Here is a 13640-nt window from a genome sequence, read left to right as displayed (position 1 = left end):
GGGTAGGGGCATGGGGATGCCAATATGTGTTTCCCTCTTCTTTTGATTTTATTTTTTAATGTCATGTGTACTTTGTGACAGGATACAATGTAAAATGTTGCACAGTGTCACCACTCTCTGACGCTGCCTTAAAACACGGGAAGAATAAACCAAAACATAGAACACACAGGAAGTGTTTAACTTTACAGTCCTCCTTGTTAAGCGCTCTGCCCTGGGGCCTAGTGGCATGAATCCCCTTTGCCGCCATTGGAACAAGAGTTGCCACGCATTGGCACCATCTTGCCTCCACCAATGCCCTCGCCACTGTGATCCTCTATGGTCTTTGCCAATGTGGCTGCCACTGGCTACCGAATCAAGCCAAACTTGACTCCACCACAGCCAAGAGTCTGCTTCGAGCCAACCTCGCCAAGGCTGATTGTCACTGGCAAGGTTAGCATTTGTTGTCTGACCTCCATTGCCCTAGAACTGAGTGGCAGGGTCAGCTGTTACAGAGACCAAACCAAAACTGCAGATGCTGGAATCCAAGGTAGACCAGCAGGAGGCTGGGTGAACACGGCAAGCCAGGCAGCATCAGGAGGGGGAGAGGTCAACGTTTTGGGGGTAACCCTTCTTCAGGAGCGGTGGGGGAGGGGGGAGGTGTGGGTGGGTTTTCAGGGTAGTTGCAGGTAAAGGGCAGGTGTAGTGGTGAGGTGGGGATAGGTTAACTCACAGGTAGAGGGTACAGCCTGGTTAGTCAATGGCAGGAATGAAGCCAGTCGATGGCTGGAAGGAAGGGTCGATCAGAGGAATGGAAGGGAGGAGGCAGGGCTTGAAAGGGAATTGGGGTGGGGTTGTGGAGGGGAGCGGGGGAGGTTTGGGGTGGGGGGATGGGTGGGTAGGTTGTTTGAGTTAGACCGCAAATTGGGGGAACAACACCACCACCTCTTCTGCCTGGACAGCCTACAGCCCAGAGGACTCAACATTTCAAACAATCTCCCTTCTCACCCATCCCTCGACTCCCTCCCCAGCCCCGTCCTCCTCCCTTCTATTCCAGTGACCGACTCTTCCTTCCAGCCATCGACTGGGTTCATGCCTCCTGTTGACCAACTAGGGCCCGTTCAACTATCCCTACCTTACCATTCTCACCCTTTCCCCACCAAAAGCTTTCTCTTTTCTTTTCCCTCCCCCTGCCCCCATCCCACTCCTTTATCTGAACCTCCCCTTACACCCACCCCCAGTCCTGAAGAAGGGTTACACCTGAAACATTGACTTCTGCACCCCCTTGCTGTGTTCTTCCAGCCTCCTGCTCAGCCATTTCAGAGAGTAACCAGGAGTCGGCCCGGTTGTTGTGGACTGGGAGTCACCCTTGGTCCAGGCTAGGCTAATTTCATTCCCTGAACAACATGAGTGAGCTGGATTTTGCACCAGTTTGCCATTGGTCACTATCCCCTGAGACCAATTTTTCAATGCCATGTTTGGTTTAAATGAAATCCTACTGTCTTCCCAAGGTAAGAATTTGGACCCATGTCCTCTAAGCAATAGCAGGAGGTTAAAGGTGTACGTGTCATGGTATTGGTGATAATAGGAAACTGTGAATTTTGCAATCACGCACTGATTCGGGGTGAGCCTGTGTGAGTAGTTTACTGTGTCGGAGTTTTTATGTGATAATTAGCAGGGTTGGTTTGAAGAGCATGGAGATTATTAACCAGCTGTAACATTGTGAAAAAAGCTTAGACTGAGAGTCCTAACTCTGAGTCAGCTCGCAGATAAAACCAACAAAATAGGATCGGGGTCAAAGGTCCCATTCGGGAACTATTCTCTACTTTTGAATGTTATTCTCCTTCTGTGTCTGCCTGTTTTTTTTTGTCTCGGGCTCTCTGTCGGTCATGGGTTGTGTGTGTATGAGAGAGAGAGAGAGAGAGACCTGTCTTTCGACATCACTCACAGTCAGCAGGCTAACAGTCATGGGTTTGGAGGTTTTGCCACAGGCTGCAGTGTGGAACTGGGGGCGCGCTTCCCATTGACAATGGTCATTTCAGTGCTAATGTTGGCAAAGTCTGAGAATGTCCCTGGCTTTGGCTGTGTTGCACCATCCCTTCTGTTGACCTGAATGCTGCCACCCTTGCTGTTGCTGACAACCGCGTCAGTTTGTCTGTCCACACTCACCTCTCCTCACCCTCTCTCGATCCCTACCCACCTTTTGATTTTCACCACCAAGGCAAGGTTGGGGAATTCCCTGACTGTTGTCCCTGGAGTTATAGAATATGAAAACCAGGTCCTTGGGCCTAACAAGTCCACACTGACCCTCAGAGTATCCCACCCACACCCATTCCCCTGACCTACTACTCTACGTTTCCCCTGACTAATGCCACTACGGGCAATTTAGCATGGCCAATTCACCTGACCTGCACATCTTTTTGGACTGTGGGAGGAAACCAGAGCACCCGGAGGAAACTCACGCAGACACTGGGAGAATGTGCAAACTCCACTCAGACAGTCACCCAAGGCTGGAATCGAACCCAGGCCCCTGGCGCTGTGAGGCAGCAGTGCTAACCACTGAGCCACCATACTATCCTCTGACATCTCTCCATAGAAATACAGGTTAAGAGAATTGCCTAGACTCTCAATGGAGCTCACTGCTGGCACCTTTGTCCGTTGGCAAAACCAGTGGAACCAGGAATCGGGAATAAGGTCCTTCCCATGACTTTTTTTTGTTGTTTATTTGTTTTCGTTTGTTTTTGTTTTTGAAAAAAACGGAGCTATCCTGGCAAAATGAAAGACTTGCCAGAACTGTGTATCTCTCCAGTGAAGCAGTGCGAGGGCTGTTGGTAGTCGCTCCCATTTTAACAGCGCCCCTAAAAGACACTTGTTTTCTTTTGACAAAACATGGGTGACTGAAAGCTAATGGTCCTTTGTCAGTGACTCCCCACACATTATTTCGTTAGTTAGTTAGTTAGAGTCTATGCTGATTGGCCTGTGATTAGTTTCTGTTTGAGACTTGCAGCATTTCACTGTCCCCATGGCAATACAACTTGGTGCTGTGGGGGAACATTACCGAGAGAGAAAAGTGGGAAGGCTGGTGTTTAATCTGAAGATCCTTCAGTAATGAGAGCGATTCAGGAAAGTGTGTTCACTTCATTAGCTGTATCAGTGTGATAACAGGTCGCTTTAACCTTCACAGCTGCTAAACGGCAGATTACAAAAGTCCAAAGTGTGTGGCTGATTCTGGGAGCGTAAGCATGCCATGAGCCAGCTAAGTCTGCGAGATGCAGGGAAGCACCTTTTAAGGGGAATTTTCAATTTGCCCTCCAGTAGCTCTGCGATCTCCTCCCACTGCACCCCACCTCCGAGAGCGCTCTGCCCCTTCAACTTTCCCCACTCCACCAGTGGTGATCATCTCTGTATCTGGAAGCTCTGCCTAACCCCCTCAGTCTCTCCCACTTTACAATGCATACGTACACCCATTCCTAAAGTACCTATTTCCCATGGTCATCTGATCCTCCTGGTTTTGTTTATTCGGGCAGGACTTGTACAATTAATGGGTAATGTTGTAGAGCAGTGGGACCTAGGGGGTCAGGCACGTAATTCTTTGAAGTTTGCAGCATCTATAGACAGGGTGGTCTATTTGGCATGCTTGCCTTCATTGCTCAGTCCCTTCGGTATTGAAGTTGGGATGTCATGTTGAGGTTGTACGTGACCCATTGGTGAGGCCTCTTCTGGAATACTGTGTCTAGTTGTGGTCACCCAGTTAGTTATAGGAAGGATAGTATTAAGCTGGAGGAGGGTTCTGAAGAGATTTACCATGATGTTGGCAGGAGTGGTGGGCTTTAGTTATAAAGAGGGGCTGGATATGCTGGGACTTTTTTCCACTGGAGCGGAGGACGTTTAGAGGTGACCTTCATAGAGACAATATAGATCAGGTTAAAGGGTAGGTGTCTTTTCCCTAGGATGGGATGGGAGCGGGGGCTTGGCTTCAAGACGAGAGGGCACGTTTTTTTAAGGTCAGAAGAGAGAGATTTTAAAAAAGACACTAGGGACAACGTTTTAACGCCGAGTGGTTCGTGTGTGGAATGAATTTCCCGAGGAAGTGGCGGATGTGGGTACAATTACGATGATTAAAGTACGTGAATAGGAAAGGTGTGGAGGGATATGAGCCAGGAGCGGGCAGGTGGGACTAGTTTAGTTTGAAAATAGTTCCGCATGGACTAGTTGGACCGAAGGGTCTGTTTCCATGCTGTAGGACTCTGTGCATATATCAGACGTACACAATGTTGTCACAGAGTTTGTTCCAAACTTCTTCAAATATTTTTTTCCTCCCCCCACCACGTTCCTTTCTGCAGCTCACCAATGAGATCACGCCCGTGCTGTCGTACGCGTACATGTCGGTGTTGGTGCCTGTCTTCCTGCTGACGGACTACCTGCGCTATAAGCCGGTGCTGATCCTACAGAGCCTCAGTCACGTGGCCATCTGGCTCTTGCTGCTCTTTGGGACCACCGTGCTGCAGATGCAGTTCATGGAGTTCTTCTACGGCATCACCATGGCCGCTCGGGTGGCCTACTCCTCGTACATCTTCACCCTGGTCAGCCCGCAGTCCTACCAGAAGGTGGCGAGCTACTCTCGTTCTTCCGTGCTCATGGGGGTCTTTGTCAGCTCGGTGCTGGGCCAGCTGTTTGTCACCCTGGGTGACGTGCCCTTCCTCACCCTGAACTACATCTCCCTCGGCTTTGTCACCTTCGCCTTCACCCTGACCCTGTTCCTCAAGAGGCCGAAGAGGACCATGTTCTTCAACAGGCGGCACGCGCTGACGGCCAATGGCACGCTGCACTCCGAGGGCGAGGCAGTCAACGCCACCTCCGTCTCGCTGGTGGCCGAGAAACAGAAGGCCCCCCGAGGCTGGCAGTGGCGGGAAATGGCGCTGGTCAAGATGATCCTGGAGCTCAAAGGTGAGCGGCCTCTGTTTTCCTTCCTTCCTCCATGTTTGCAGCCTGCTACGGGCTGGAAGTCTCGCTCCTGAGGTTAGAGGTCAGATCCGAGGTGTCTGGATTGCCGAGTCGTCTCTAACCGAATCCCTGCACGGTGGCTCGCTGTGGCTGCCACCTCATCGTGCCAGGGTTCGATTCTGCCCTCGGGTGACTGGGAAAATGTGGGATTTTCCCAATGTCTGCAGGGCTTTCCTCCCACAGTCCAAAGGGTGTGCAGGTTAGCTGGACTGGCCATGCCAAATTGCCCATAGTGTCCAAGGATGTGTAGAGGGATCTGTGGAAAGTGAGGGATGGGGAGGGGCTGCTCTTGATGGGCCAAATGGCCTCCATCTGCACTGTAGGGATTCAATGATTTCCATGCAAGTGGCTGGCGTGTTTCCTATACTGCAAGTGACTCTCCTTCTTTCACCGTGGAGTTCTTTTCAATTTGGGATGTCCTGTTGAAAGGCGCTATATAAATGTGAACTTTTTATATAACTTGTAGAGAATGCCTCATTCAGAGCCGGTGTCTGGACACTGAGGGTCCCTGGGGTAACGATCTCTCGAACAGTTGCCCGTCAGGCATTCAAAGTGCAGTGAGCGCAACGAGTTACCCGTTAACCTGTGTCGCCATTTTGCATCCGATTTGGGAGTGCAACAACTGACCCTGGGTCCTTCAGCTTCCTTGTGCCCCCTTCGGTAATCTCTTTCGTGGGCTAGAGCAGCATTTGTTGTCCATTCTGAATTGTCAAGAGAGTAGATCAGAGCCAATCACATTGCTATGGGTCTAGAGTCACATGTAGAGCAGGCCAGCTATTGACGTTGAGTGTCCTTCCCTAAAGTCAATTAGTGAATGAGGCTGGTTGAACTGGTTACCCAGACTGCCATGGTGGGATTTCACCCCTGACCCCCTTGAGCATTAGCCTGGCCTCTCATTTACCAGTCCAGTGACAGTCCAATGCCATTTCCTCCATGCTGTTATAATGGCACACCACTCTCTCTTATTTTCTCCACAAAACACCGGAGCTGCTGTAGGGTATTTGGTGCCTCGTGCCTGCTCCATCATACAATGAGACCATAAAAGAGTTCCTTTACACATTCAGCACTCCATTGGAATAGTGGAACATTAGACCATCCAGCCCCTTCCAGAACTCTGTTAGATCATCCACATACTGGTGGCTGTATCCATCATGATTCCCTATCCCTTGGTAATGTTAATTAACAGAAACGAATTGTCTTCAACTCAGCATCCAGGTTTCCCTCGCCTTCTTGGACCAGGATGTACTTCCTACATCACTGTAGACCTGCCTGGATGTAAATGTTAAGGTTCTGAAGTCTTTTTCCACACTCCCCCCATCCGAAAGGGATGGCCTTTGCTCTTGCTCTCACTTTCACGTCCTTCCCAGGGTTCCACTGGTTTCACCACATGACCCCACCCCCAAAGACCCTGCCATTAGTCAATAGGTGCCTTCATCCTGCCTAGTTCTTTTATCCCGTTCAATATTTCATTTCTGAATAAGTGTTCCAGTCAAATGAAGGAAGTTTGCTTTTTAGTTTTTTTTTAATAACTCCTCTTTGATTTTCCTCCCCGTCTTTGCTTGAAGCAGCAATGTCTCATGGGTCACGCTCTGTCTTAATTCCTGAGGAGTTGATCCTCTCAAATGTCTTCCAAAGTGGATCTCCTTGTTTCCCTCGATCGTCCGTCCGTACGTCCGTCCTTCCTTTTTGGGGTCTTGCCTTTCTTGATTGCTGACCCTTGCCCCGCACGTCTGCTCTTGTCAACCTTTGGTGCCCTCTGTTTCTGAACTTTGACCCTCCATTTTGGCATCCCAATGTGTTGGAAGTGAGCTGCCGGTCCTCTGGCCACACTGTAGATGGCAGCAGTGAGCTGCTTGACATTTGCTCAGTAAACTGAACCTAAATAAAGTTTGTGACCGAGGGCAGGTTTCGTTCGATTAGGAGTCCAGGTACTTCCCTTGACGGTCTGCATTGGATCATTTTGGCCAGGACCACACCCCCCTCACTTAACCTCTTTAAAAACAGAAGAGTCCTTTTCCATTCATTCTGTCCGCACACTCCCACTCTCAAAGTTCCACAGTCGATCCAAAATGTGACAGCCTGTCTGTCCCAGTCTTACCAGTGGTTTCCAGTTTTGACCTTTCAAAACCTGGTCACCCTGTAGTTTCGTGGGTGCTTTCTCCTGCCCATCACAGCCTGCCAGGGAGACCGGCCAACATGTAGCTCTGAAAGTAGTAAACCATTGCATTTCCGTAACGCCAGGAGTGGTTCCAGGCTGTTTCCAAAGCCCTTTATAGCTAATGATGCATTCTGTCTCTGTCTCTGTCTCCTAGATTAGAGTGGTGCTGGAAAAGCACAGCAGTTCGGGTAGCATCCGAGGATCTGGTTTTCAGCATCTGCAGTCATTGTTTTTGTCTGTCTGTCTCTGTCTGTCTCTGGGATGGAGAGATGGTGGGGGTGGGGCTGGGGAGAAGGGAGCTGAGTGGAATAGGTGAATGGAGTTGGGGGTAAAGGTGATAGGTCGGAGAGGAGGGTGGAGTGGATGGTTGGGAAGGAAGATTGACTGATGGGATGGGTCATGAAGAGAGTGCTGAGCTGGAAGGTTGGAACTGTGGTAAGGTGGGGGGGAGGGGAAAGGAGGAAACTGGTGAAGTCCAAACTGATGCCCTGGGATTGGAGGGTCCCAAGGCGTTCTTACTCCAGGCATTGGGTGTTGAGGGAATGACAATGGAGGAGGCTCAGGGCTTGTGTGTCCTTGGCAGAGTGGGAGGGGGAGTTGAAATGTTTGGCCACGGGGCAGTGGGGTTAGTTGGTGCGGGTGTCCCAGAGATGTTCTCTAAAGCGCTCTGAGAGAAGGCGTCCAGTCTCCCCAGTGTAGAGGAGACAGCAACAGGTACAGGAAATGATGTGGGGAGTGCAGGTGAAACTCTGATGGATGTGGAAGGCTCCTTTTGGGGCCTTGGACAGAGGTGAGAGGGGAGGTGTGGGCACAGGTTTTGCAATTCCTGTGGAGGCAGGGGAAGGTGCCGAGAGGGGAGGGTGTGGACCTGACAAGGGAGTTGCGGAGGGAATGGTCTTAATGGAAAGCAGATAGGGGTGGGGAGGGAAATAAATCCCTGGTGGTGGGGTCTGTTTGTAGGTGGTGGAAATGGTGGGGGATGATGCAATGTATGCAGAGGCCACCACACCAATCCCCCGCCATTTTCACACCTACCCACTACCAGGGATATATTTCTGTCTCCACCCCTATCTGCTTTCCATATAGACCATTCACTCTGTGACTCCCTTGTCAGGTCCATGCCCTCCAGTAACCCATCCTCCCTTCCTGGCACCTTCCCCTACCACCACAGGAATCACAAAACCTGTGCCCACACCTCCCCTCCACCCCCCCCCCCCCACCCCCCACCTCCATCCAAGGCCCCATAGAGGCCTTCCGTATCCATCAGAGTTTCACCTGCACTCCCCACATCATTTCCTGTATCTGTTGCTGTCTCCTCTACACTGGGGAGACTGGACACCTTCTCTCGGAGCGCTTTAGAGAACATCTCTGGGACACCCGCACCAACTAATCCCACTGCCCCGTGGCCGAAAACTTCAACTCCCCCTCCCACTCTGTCAAGGACACACAGGTCCCTGAGCCTCCTCTCCCTCACCACCAGATGCCTGGAGGAAGAATGCCTCAGGAACCTCCAACCCCAGGGCATCAATGTGGATTTCACCAGTTCTCTCTCTTTCTCGCTCTCTCTCTCTCTGCTGCCCCCAACCCCCACCTTACTCCAGTTCCAACCTTCCAGCTCCGCACCATCCTCGTGTCCTGTCCCACCAGTCAATGTTCCTTCCCAACAATCCGCTCCATCCTCCTCTCCACCTTCACCCACCTCGCTATCCACCTATTGCACTCTCAGCTACCTCCCCCCCCATCCCCCTCCCATTTATCTCTCTACCCCTGGAGGCTCTCAGCCTCATTCGTGATGAAGGGCTTTTGTCTGAAAGGTCGATTTTCTTGCTCCTTGGATGCTGCCTGCCCCGCTGTGCTTTTCCAGCAACACTCTAATCTTGACTCTGCTCTGCAGTCTACACTTTCGCCTCGCTCTCGCTCTTTCTCACTCTCTCGTGTGCTCTTGTTCTCGCTCACTCACTCTGTCAGATAGGAGATGCTGCAGCCATGTACAGCCAGCTCCCACAAACTGCACATGGCCAGTTTTCAGTCAGCAGTTGTGGTAGTGTGTGAGGAGAGTACACCTGGGCCTGAACGCTCCCAGCTCAGGCAGGTTGGCTGCACTGGTGCCCCTCACCTGTGGAAGATTTTCCATTTTACGCCCCAGTTTCCAGGACGTGTCTCGGCGATGTTTGTTTCAGTTGAGGGTTGGAAGAGGGAGCACTCCTTGCTCTTCTGGGGAACAACCAGATCTATTTGTACCCAGCCAGGGGAGCCCTGGCTAACCGTTCCACTGGGAAAACGAGAGCTGTGACGATGCAGACAGAAGTTCTCAAAACTAAAGAGGGGTCTGGATGGAGGAGATGGGGGTGAAACTATGTTCCCATTGCCAGAAGGTTTTTAAAAAAAAAGTAATTCATGAGATGAATGTCACTGGCTTTTGTAGCCCATCCCTAATTGGCCAGAGGACATTCTGCATTGGTACATGAGCAGTGTGCACATTGGCATTGGGCAAGCCTGATTAGAGAATGCATGGCTCATTGGTGTGGGAGAAGTGGGCTCTGGTTTCCAGGGCACTGGCACCAGTCATGGGGAAAATGGCTGACCATTTAGCACAATCTCCACCTGAACTGCGCTCAGGAAAGTGTCCTTGTAAGCTGCATAACTCGGGAAGTGGGAATGTACATCAAGCTTAATAGTGGAGGCAAGTGATCGCATTTCAGAAGGTGTCATAAATCAAAGCATTAAGCTGAGGTTACTGAGAAAGGCATTAAAACAGGAAATGATAGACTTTTGGAAAGCAGGAAGGGATGGAGGGTACAAATTTAAGAGTGAACCAATGGGAAGACTGGAATTTTCAACAAAAGTAAGAGGAATGGAGATGCTCCATTACGAGGATAGGTTGAGCCCATAGATAAGAAGCTGGAAAAGCACAGCAGACCACACAGCATCCAGAGCAGGAACATCAGTGCTTTGAGCTGGAACTCTTGTGTCAGGAAAGGTTAGACAGGTGAAGCTTGTATCTGCTGGGGTTCAGGTGCTTACAAGGCTGTTGCCAGGGTTGGAAGGTTTGAGCTACAGGGAGAGGCTGAACAGGCTGGGGCTGTTCTCCCTGGAGCATCGGAGGCTGAGGGGTGACCTTATAGAGGTTTACAAAATTATGAGGGTCATATGGATAGGAGAAATAGGCAAGTCTTTTCCCGGGTTGGGGAGTCCAGAATTAGAGGGCATAGGTTTAGGGTGAGAGGGGAAATATATAAAAGAGACCTAAGGGGCAACTTTTTCACACAGAGGGTTTATGAATGAGCTGCCAGAGGATGTGGTGGAGGCTGGTACAATTGCAACATTTAAAAGGCATTTGGATGGGTATATGAATAATAGGAAGGGTTTGGAGGGATATGGGCCGGGTGCTGGCAGGTGGGAGTAGATTGGGTTGGGATATCTGGTCGGCGTGGATGAGTTAAACCTAAGGGTCTGTTTTGGTGGGGGGTTGGGGAGTGGGTCCAAATAAAATAATTTTGCAATGAAGTGTCTGGTCTGATGAGTTGAATGGTCTCCTCCTGACATGAGTCGCACTTAAAGCCCCACCATTGGCTAATGTTTGTGATGAGCCCAAAGACGCGCAGGTTAGGTGGATTGGCCATACTTAATTACCCATCGTGCCCAGGGATGTGTAGGTTAGGTGCATTAGGCATGGGAAATGCAGGATTACAAGGATAAGGTAGGGGGATGGGTCTGGATGGCTTGCTCTTTGGAGGGTTAGTGTGGACTCAATGGGCCAAATGGCCTGTTTCCACACTCTGGAAATGCTAATGTGATTCTACGATTCTGAAGTAAATCTCTTAAGTTGGAGCTAAAATCTTTCTTTCTTTCTCTCTCACTCACTCACTCACTCACTCACTCTCATTCTGTGTTTTGTCCCCCCCCCCCCCTTTCAGATACGGTCCGATCACCGCAGTTGAAGCTGTGGTCTCTGTGGTGGATCTTTAACTCGACCGGTTATTACCTGGTGGTTTACTACGTGCAGATCCTGTGGGATAATATTCACCCGTCCAGGGAAAACCGAGGTGTCTACAACGGTGGTGTGGATGCAGCCGCAACCCTGTTAGGTATGGAACACATGCAACCCCTTCCTGCCCTTGGGAATGCTGCAGGAATCGCAAAAGGTTGGTTGGCAGGTGCAGCAGGTCGTTAGGAAGGCAAGTGGGATATTGCCCTTCATACTAAAGGGATTGAGGTTAAAGGCAGGGAGGTTATCCTGTCTGTGTGGAGTTTGCACATTCTCCCTGTGTCTGCGTGGGTTTCCTCCGGGTGCTCCGGTTTCCTCCCACAGTCCAAAGATGTGCAGGTTAGGTGAATTGGCCATGCTAAATTACCCGTAGTGTTAGTCAGAGGGAAATGGGTCTGGGTGGGTTACTCTTCGGAGGGTCGGTGTGGACTAGTTGGGCTGAAGGGCCTGTTTCCACACTGTAGGGAATCTAATCTATGTTGTAGCTGTACAAGGTGCTGGTGAGGCCACACCTGGATTACTATGTGCAGTTTTGGTTTCCTTACTTGAGAAAGGATGTATTGGCACTGGAGGGGGTGCAGAGGAGGCTCACTAGGTTGATTCCGGAGTCGAGGGGTTTGGCTTATAAGGAGAGGCTGAGTGACTGGGATTATGGTCATTGGAATTCAGAAGAATGAGGGGGGAATCTTACAGAAATTATGAAAGGAATAGATGTGATAGAAGCAGGGAGGTTGTTTCCACTGGTGGGTGACACGGGCATGAGAGGGCAATGCCTCAAAATAAGGTGGGTGGGGCGGAGCAGAATTAGGACTGAGTTGAGGCAGAATGTCTTCCCCTACAGGGTTGTAAATCTGTGGAATTCCCTGCCCAGTGAAACAACAGTTGAGGCAATGTTTTTTAAGGCAGAGGTAAGTAGATTTTTGAACAGCAAAGGGCAGCAGATGGGTGGGTTAAGTGGAGCTGAGTCTACGAAAAGATCAGCTATGATCTTATTGAATGGCGGAGCAGGCTGGAGGGATCAAATGGCCTACTCTGTGTTCCGAGTTCTTATGGGTGGGGTGCGGTGGGAAATGAGTGTGGTGTGTACTTTCCAGGAAACAACAGCCCCAATCCAGAACAGGCCGGCACGCTGGTATAATTGTGGCCACCACTGGGCCATCTGTGCTTCTCGTTATAGATTGATGGAGCACTGTGGGAGGCCATTCCTCCGTCTGTCCCTGTGCTGTCGTCTGCTGCTGTATCTGCTGCCCTTGTGGATATAGTGCCAGTCCTGGATGGTGTCGAGCTCCTTGAGTGTTGTTTGAGTTGGACCCTTCCATGTAAGTGGGGAGTGTTCCATCACACTCCTGACGTGTGCCTTTTAGATGGTGGACAAGGACTGGGGAGTCACTGCAGGATTCCCAGCCTCTGACCTGCTGTTGGAGCCACTGTTTTTATGCTGAGTGTAGTTAAGTTTCTGCTCATTGGTAACCCCCAGGATGTTGATAATGGGGGATTCAGTGAGGGTAACACTATTGAGTGACATAGGGAAGTGGGGTTAGATTGCCTCTTTATTGGTGATGGTCATTGCCTGGTACTTGTGTGGTGTGAGTGTTACTCGTCAGCCCAAGGCTGGACATTATCCAGATCCTGCTGCATTTGAGCACGGACTGCTTCAGTATCTGAGGGGTGGGCGAACGGTGCTGAACATTGTACAATCATCAGCAAACGTTCCCACATCTGACTTCCCAATGGAGGGAAGGTTACTGAAGTAGCCATGTGTTGGACAGAAAGTTGACATCTCTCCATCACAAGCTCCAGACTATACCCTACAGGGTGAGATTGACCACAGCTGACCGTCATGTTAAAAGCAACACCCCCACTGTCAGCATTCAAGTTGCCCCCACCAGCGCATTCCAAATCACGACATCGGTTTAAAAACTACCTTCCTCCATCTTGTTTGTCATTTATCTTTAAACCAGTGGCCTCTTGCTTACTGTCTGTTACCACGAGTAATGGTTTTCTATGCAGCTTCTGTTTAAAAGAAAATCCTTTATAATTCTGACCACATCGATTAAATTCTGCTTGACTCTTTTTCTCTTTGCTGTGAGATGATCGAGCTTGTTGTTGTGATTAATTGTCTGAGGAATATAGCAGTGACTGTACAGGTTTGGGTAGTGTCTCTGTTTGGATGTGCTTGTAGTTAACAATCAGTCAAACTTTATCCATCCTGAATCCAGACCCCGTTGGCTTGTGAACCCTGAACTAATGATTAATTTTAAGTCAGTGATTGGGAATGTGTGTCCTGCCTTCACCTCCAATGTGAAAAATAAACCCATCCAGGCCAAACCACTCGCTGCGGTTTGTTTACTGCTAAAATAGCAGCCTGCCATGAAGGTGAAGCCTTTCAGGGAGCAGTGAGAGAGGGCTGCTCACTCCCCCCGCCCCCTCCTCACTGATGGATCAATTGCCTGATCATTAGTCGTAATTAGTGGGTTCACTAATTGCTGTTCACACATTGGTGACCGCCCTTCG

The 13640-nt window shown here is 50.2% G+C and overlaps 1 protein-coding gene across 1 annotated transcript in view; it reads left to right on the top strand.

The window, feature by feature from the left end:
• The window catches only part of slc19a1 (solute carrier family 19 member 1), a 71102-nt gene that overhangs the window by 10559 nt on the left and 46903 nt on the right, over positions 1 to 13640 (top strand). The window contains exons 2-3 of the mRNA XM_060828079.1: positions 4320 to 4923; positions 11056 to 11226. Of these exons, the coding sequence (XP_060684062.1) occupies positions 4320 to 4923; positions 11056 to 11226 (775 nt within the window). The remainder of the gene's footprint in view (positions 1 to 4319; positions 4924 to 11055; positions 11227 to 13640) is intronic.

Source organism: Hemiscyllium ocellatum, chromosome 7 (assembly GCF_020745735.1).
Source record: "Hemiscyllium ocellatum isolate sHemOce1 chromosome 7, sHemOce1.pat.X.cur, whole genome shotgun sequence".
Classification (NCBI taxonomy): Eukaryota; Metazoa; Chordata; class Chondrichthyes; order Orectolobiformes; family Hemiscylliidae; genus Hemiscyllium; species Hemiscyllium ocellatum.
Note: the sequence above shows the minus strand (reverse complement) of the source record. Positions and strands in the feature narration are given on the sequence as shown.